This window comes from Macrobrachium rosenbergii, chromosome 17 (assembly GCF_040412425.1).
Source record: "Macrobrachium rosenbergii isolate ZJJX-2024 chromosome 17, ASM4041242v1, whole genome shotgun sequence".
Classification (NCBI taxonomy): Eukaryota; Metazoa; Arthropoda; class Malacostraca; order Decapoda; family Palaemonidae; genus Macrobrachium; species Macrobrachium rosenbergii.
This window is the reverse complement of record NC_089757.1, coordinates 26,800,765-26,808,264: the sequence shown is the minus strand read 5'-3', so window position 1 is coordinate 26,808,264 and position 7,500 is coordinate 26,800,765. Positions and strand designations below refer to the sequence as shown.

The 7,500-nt window shown below is 37.5% G+C and overlaps 1 protein-coding gene across 2 annotated transcripts in view; it reads right to left on the bottom strand.

Moving 5' to 3' along the window:
- Nucleotides 1-7,500, bottom strand: part of LOC136847591 (LIM homeobox transcription factor 1-beta-like) — a 103,565-nt gene that overhangs the window by 4,306 nt on the left and 91,759 nt on the right. For both annotated transcript variants that reach the window (XM_067119309.1, XM_067119310.1), the window contains exon 5: nucleotides 2,253-2,436. In XM_067119309.1, the coding sequence (XP_066975410.1) occupies nucleotides 2,253-2,436 (184 nt within the window). The remainder of the gene's footprint in view (nucleotides 1-2,252; nucleotides 2,437-7,500) is intronic.

Here is a 7,500-nt window from a genome sequence, read left to right as displayed (position 1 = left end):
AGTCGAGTTTTCTGTACAACGTATAATCAAGGCCACCAAAAATAGATCTATCTTTCGGTGGTCTCGGTATAAGACTGTATGAGCCGCGGCCCATGAAAGTTTAACCACGGACCGGTGGTGGCCTGTCCTATATCGTTGCCAGAAGCACGATTATGGCTAACTTTAACCTTAAATTAAAAAAGAACTACTACTGAGGCTAGAGGACTGTAATTTGGTATGTTTGATGATGGTGGATGATCAACATACCAATTTGCAGCCCTCTAGCTTCAGTAGTTTTTAAGATCCGAGGGCGGACAGAAAAAGTGCGGACAGAAAAAACTGCGGACAGAATAAAGTACGGACGGACAGACAAAGCCGGCACAAGAGTTTTCTTTTACAGAAAACTAAAAGCAACGGAGAACTGAATCATCCGCGGGGTTCGGCGAGACGGGGCTTGGGACTATTTGTGGAGATAGGAGGAAGGGGAAGATTAATGAATTCAGCACTCCTGAAGGACAGGAGCAAGTTGTAAGCATTTTACGCTCAAGGAGTATGTTTAGATTACAAAAAGGCAAGGGGAAAAGGACAACCGTATTTATTGTTAGGTAATACCGGGGGAGGTGCGAAGGTGGGAGTGTAAAGAAAAAAAAAAAGAGCGTTAGTGTATGGCAAAAAAAGAGAGGTATTTCAAGACTGTGATTGTACTTTAAACGAACGAGAGAGTCTGTTTAGAAAAGAAAGCAGTTAATCACCATAACTACAGTTTCTGATTCATGGTGTTCTTTACGTGTGTGTATATATATATATAAATATGTATATATATATATATATATATATATATATATATATATATATATATATATATATATATATATATATATATATATATATATAGTCTCTTTAGTTTTTCTTTAAAAGGAAACTATTGTGCCAGCTTTTGTCTGTCTGTCGCACCTTATTCTGTCCGCCCTCAGATCTTAAAAACTATTGAGGCTAGAGGGTTGCAAATTGGTATGTTGATCATCCACCCTTTCATTTAAGGTTAAAGCTAGCCATAATCGTGCTTCTGACAACAATATAGGATAGGCCACCACCGGGCCGTGGTTTAAGTTTCATGGACCGCGGCTCATACAGCATTACACCGAGACCACCAGAAGATAGATCTATTTTCGGTGGCCTTGATTATACGCTGTAACGGCTGTACAGAAAACTTTTCTCCGGCGCATTTTTTACTTGTTTTATTATATGGACCATCCACAGGTATGAAGTTTTGTAATAGATTTAACAGCCAAGTGAGCATAGGAAAGGGTGGATGCATTTGTTGAAAAATGTATATTTCAGGTATACGATGACAGACAGTTAATGGCAATCGCAAACTTGCAGATTGAGAGCTATGTCTATTTACAGAGTACAGCAGACCACGGGACGATTACCATAAGTATCTGTTTTCCGGGTATTTAGAGCGACTCTATGTTAGACCAAGTAAAGTGGTAATTCTTTGGTATTGTAGTCTCCTAGGGAATCCCTGCTTGCGATGTTTACTGTTTATCATTTATTGTGTGTGTGTGCTGGACGAAACTATATAATAATAATAATAATAATAATAATAATAATAATAATAATAATAATAATAATAATATTAATAATATTTAATTAACTGTACACCAGATAAAATACCAGGTTTAAATAACTTTTTTGTTGAATTGATTCAACAATAATATATCCACCCACACAAATTTATCTTACAGATTATTCAATTTGTCCATATGATACACAACTAACAAAGAATGATCTCTCTCTCTCTCTCTCTCTCTCTCTCTCTCTCTCTCTCTCTCTCTCTCTCTCTCTCTCTCTCACACACACACACACATGCACACACACACACACTCGCACATACACTTATAAATATCAACTATAATTGCTTCATTTCCTCATCTATCGTCCTCACTTCCCGACTTGAAACTCTCTCTCTCTCTCTCTCTCTCTCTCTCTCTCTCTCTCTCTCTCTCTCTCACATACACGAATAAATATAAACTATAATTACTTCATCTATCGCCTCATCTATCATCTCATTTTCATTTCTCTCGATCTCTGAAAACTCTCTCTCTCTCTCTCTCTCTCTCTCTCTCTCTCTCTCTCTCTCATATAAGTATAAATATAAACGATAATTACTTCATTTCCTCATTAATCGTTCTCACTTTCCGACTTGAAACTCTCTCTCTCTCTCTCTCTCTCTCTCTCTCTCTCTCTCTCTCTCTCTCTCTCTCTCTCACCTTCGCCGCTTCCTTCCTTCTTCCCTCCTTCTCCCTTCTCGTCCTTGTCGTCCTTATCGTTATTGTTCTGTTCGTTTTGCTTGGCTCGTCTCTGCAGCTTCTTCATCTTGGCTCGCTGGTTCTGGAACCACACTTGGACCACCCTCACGCTCAGGCCCGTCTCCTTGGCCAGTTGTTCCCGGACCTGACATTGGAAGGGGTGAGATGATTAAGAAGACTTCGTTACTGGGTGGTAATTTCAGGAATGAAAATTCTTCCTAACATAAAAATTAGGCAAAGCTCATAATTATTGCACTGTATGTATGTACGTATGTATATATATATATATATATATATATATATATATATATATATATATACACATATATATATGTATATACATAACATAATGAAATAAGACACTTATATATATACATATAAACATATGTTATGTGTATACTGTGTGTATATATATATATATATATATATATATATATATATATATATATATATATATATATATATATATATATATATAACATATGTATATATATTTGTGGGTGTGTGTGTGTGTCATATTGTATTACTTGTCACCAAATCAACAAATCACGCGGAAAAGAGAGCTCCCTCTCTATTCTCTTCTATAACTTCTTTCAAATGAACACCATATATTTTGGAAGCTTGAATCTCACGTCAACGGCCCATTTTGGTTACAGACCACGAAGAAAAACTCTACACTTAATAAAATATATATATATATATATATATATATATATATATATATATATATATATATATATATATATATATATATATATATATATAAAATATTGAAGTGAAAACACTGGTATAAAGAAAATAGAAAATTTGGAGAAAAGGTCGTGGAGTAAAACCTAGGTTTAAGGACACTGGAAGCAGAGTGATAAGCAGATAACCACTTAAATTTATTTCACTGTAATAGTGAGCAAGTGTGGAAGAGTGTGAGGCAACATCGGCCTCTGGTGAGGAAAAATGATTATCGATAAAGGAACAAAATGTTCATGCGGAATAAAGGAAACTTTGAAAGAATGGGGGAGGAAATTATTATATAACGGTAAGAAGTGAAACCAACGACAAAAAAAAAATGTTTGAACGTTAAAAAACATAATCGATAAGGAAATCCTACCCAACATGAATAAATATTTTCTGGGAATAATCAGTAAATAACGTCATCGATTAGATAACACTTGAATGAGTAAGAACAAGAAGTCAGACAAGAAATTAAAAAAAAAAAAAACGAACTACTGAACAATATATGAAAAAAAAAGTTTGGAATGGTGAGAAAAATAATCGGTTGGATGAAACCATATGATTTAAGAGTGATAACGGGAAACTGCCAATTAAAGTGAAGGAAAACTTTGGAGTTTGAAACATTAAAACATGACAAGAAAGTGTTGCTGATAAGATATAACTAATATATAAAAGAGCATGGGAAGAAAGATACGAAAGTGATCGATAAGGAGAATGAAATCTAGGAGATAAGCAAAACTATGAAGTATGAGGAAGACGCTCTTCACACTTGATGAAAAATAGGGAGATGGATAAAGAAATATTATGCCGCAATAAGTTCAAGGACACATGCACGGAGAGAGAGAGAGAGAGAGAGAGAGAGAGAGAGAGAAGAGAGAGAGAGGCGTAAAGCAATCAATACGATTGGGAAAGGAAATCTGGTTAACTGACGGACTGATTTGTCGATTTCTGTAAACAGGCGTCACAAAAACCATGGTCTTAGATGACCTGACGAAAACTCCTGCATAAGACGCCACGGATCAACCAAACCAACTAACTCTCGAGTTCGCAACTTCCACAAAGTATCCCAAGACGACACCGCGAATCCTGAAGCTCTGGAGAGAAACGCATCCAGAACACAAACGGAATCAAAACAGAAGTAGACGAGCGATGATACATCCGAAGGAGAGAGAGAGAGAGAGAGAGAGAGAGAGAGAGAGAGAGAGAGAGAAGAGAGAGAGAAGGGGAAAAAATTCTCATTTAGAATATCCTCTTGGTCCCCCCTCGCCGTACGTGCTTACATAAAATTTGCATCTGAAGATCTTAAAATATTTGTATTTGATCATATTACAGGTGGGATGAGGGTCCCGTGATGAGTGCGAGCAACTGAGCATACTTTAGTCTGAGAACGCCCCAATATCAAATAACCCCACCCATCCACGCACCCGCTCCCCCCCCTCCCCCCGGGGGTAACAAGTCTGTCCGGGCACCCTTACTAACCCACACCAGGGCTCAGCCCTCGTAAGACACTTAGAAAAACAAAAAAAAAGAGCGAAATCGCGGCCTTTCAGTGCGAGTGCATATCTCCGAATACGATATTCATGTTTATTAGATTGGAATCAGAATATGCAAATGAGCGCCGAATGATCTTTCCTAATCCAGCGGAACGTTTTTGAACTCGGGGGAAAAGTTCGCTCGAGTGACTTCCTGCGTCAAGTCGCTTATCTTCCGAAGGACGAATTAATCGACATGCATCTCTGGCCAGCGTCAATGAGGCTGATGTCTTTAACACTTCGAGTTTACTGACTGACAAAAGATGAAATGTTAAAAAAAAAAGAACGCTACAATACACAGGTGATCATTTTCACCTATAATTCATTAGATATTTATTAAATAAGAATGACGAAAATGAGGTCCTTGTACTGAATACTTTTGCGCATCAATCGGTACGTACAGATTTCATGCAGTGCCTTTGCCTTCCTGTGCAGCGATATACAGGATCCTTTTCAAGGAACCTTCAGGAGGAGGAGGAGGAGGAGGAGGAGGAGGAGAAAGGGAAGTCTCAAAGAGAGAACAGCTGAAGCACGAAGGATCCTCTTCAGCCACTTGCCACACTTTGGCTATCTTCATTCATGGTAAGGATGCCGGGAGGGGAGGGAGGGGGGGAAGGGCGATAGAAGGAGAGGGAGTGGGAGGAGGAGGAGGAGGAGGAGGAAGGGGAGGATGAGTAGGTGTTGCTGTTGCGAACATCCTCCTCCACCACCCATCCCCCTTCCATCTATATAGCAACATCCCCTCCCCCTTACACCCAGCCCCCCTCCTCCTTCCGACCTCGTCAGATACCATGTGTTACTTTCAACAACAAATTTCCTTATCGCCCTCTATCTCGCCGATGGTTTGTTATAACGGCCTCAGATTCACACCATGTTATCAGCATGCACGATAAAATACTGAGAGAGAGAGAGAAAAAGAGAGAGAGAGAGAGAGAGAGAGAGAGAGAGAGAGAGAGAGAGTCTTTACCCGAGTGAAATTATTCATCCATTTGATACTAATGTCAAGCACTGCATTTCCCGCTTGTCTCTTTAAACTTCATTTTTCCGAATACTGTTACTGATGAAGAAGAGGAAGGCTTGAATGTTTTAACACCGAACTTTCCATCTGATTTTTTAAAAAATCATTAAGATGAGATCCATGGAAAAAAATTCTGCTCCGGCGAATGCAATATATTTGGACTTACAATGGCTGAATTTTATTTTTTAAAACCTGTCTCCTTGATACCTGTAATTTACATTCTCCCGTCTATTCTTCTACTATTATGTTTATATTTTAGTGTCTGAAAAAAAAGGGCATTTGTAGCCTACGAAATGAAAAAAATAAAATCAATTCCATGCAATTAAGTTACAAAATTTCAAAGAAGTAATGTTTACCACATGTTTGCTAAAACACACATCATCAAGGTTACTTCAGCATGTGACAAACTGGAATATTTTGAGAAGTGAAAGGAATTACAGGCGTAAGCATAAAGAACCTAATGACCACCTCTCCCAAAACAGCTCTTAGGTTTTCATAAGTAACAAATCTCCCGTAGGGGGGGTAGCGCCGTCAGTGCACCTCATGCGGTGCACTGTAGGCATTACTTAAGGTTCTTTGCAGCATCCCTTCGGCCCCTAGCTGCAACCCCTTTCGTTCCTTTTACTGTACCTCCTTTCATATTCTCTTTCTTCCATCTTACTCTCCACCCTCTCTTAACAATTGATTCAAAGTGCAACTGTGAGGTTTTCCTTCTGTTACACCCTTTAAACTTTTACTGTTATTTTCCGTTTCAGCGCTGAATGACCTCATAGGTCGCAGTGCTTGGCCTTTGGACTACATTCTATAATCAATTAATCAATAAGTAACAAATCAACCGGTGCTCTTTAAATCAAGAGAAGAAATGCTTCCTATGCTTTTCTTACTACAGTATATTACATTGCTTTTTCCAAATTAGCCGTGATGCCCGACAATTTACAGCTAAACTTACAACAGTTTGTTAGTTTTCTGTAAAAAAAACTATTGTGCCGGCTTTGTCTGTCCAACTACTGAGGCTAGAGGACTGCAAATGGATATGTTGACCATCCACCCCCCAATCATCAAACATACCAAATTGCAGCCTTCTAGCCTCAGTAGTTTTCATTTTATTTAAGGTTAAAGTTAGCCATAATCGTGCTTCTAGCAACAACATAGGCCAGGCCACTACCGGGCCGTGGTTACAGTTTCATGGGCTACAGTTCATACAGCATTATACCAAGACCACTGAAAGATAGAGCTATATTCGGTGGTGTTGGTTATACGCTGTAGCAGCTGTACAGAAAACTCGATTGTGCCGAAGAAACTTCGGCGCATTTTTTACTTTTTTTATGGTGGCAGAGGTCAGCGTACGTGTAATCTTCCTGTTAACAACCTAATTAGACAGATTCCAACAGTAATATAAATTATTATTATTATTATTATTATTATTATTATTATTATTATTATTATTATTATTATTATTATTATTATTATTAAAAAATATTCATAGTGGCATGAGTCTTAAAATGGAGAAACAATTCCACAGTTATGTATATGTACGTATATTTAAAGATAAAACTGTACAGCTTTATCTTTTTAAATATATGTACATATACATAACTGTGGGGATTTGTTCTCATTATTATTATTATTATTATTATTATTATTATTATTATTATTATTATTATTATTATTATTATTATCATTCAGACGATGAACCCTATTCATATGGAACAAGTCCAAGGGGCAACTGACTTGAGATTGAAGCTTACAAAGAATATGGTATTCATTAGAAAGAAGGAACAGGAGGTAAAGGAGGAATACAGAAAGAAGAGATCACTCACTAAAAAAATAAATGAAAAAATTAAATAAATAAATAGACGAAAATGTTGGCAAAGATGATAACGATGACAAACAAACTGACGAGTTTCTTATATGCTTTCCTTGCTGCTTT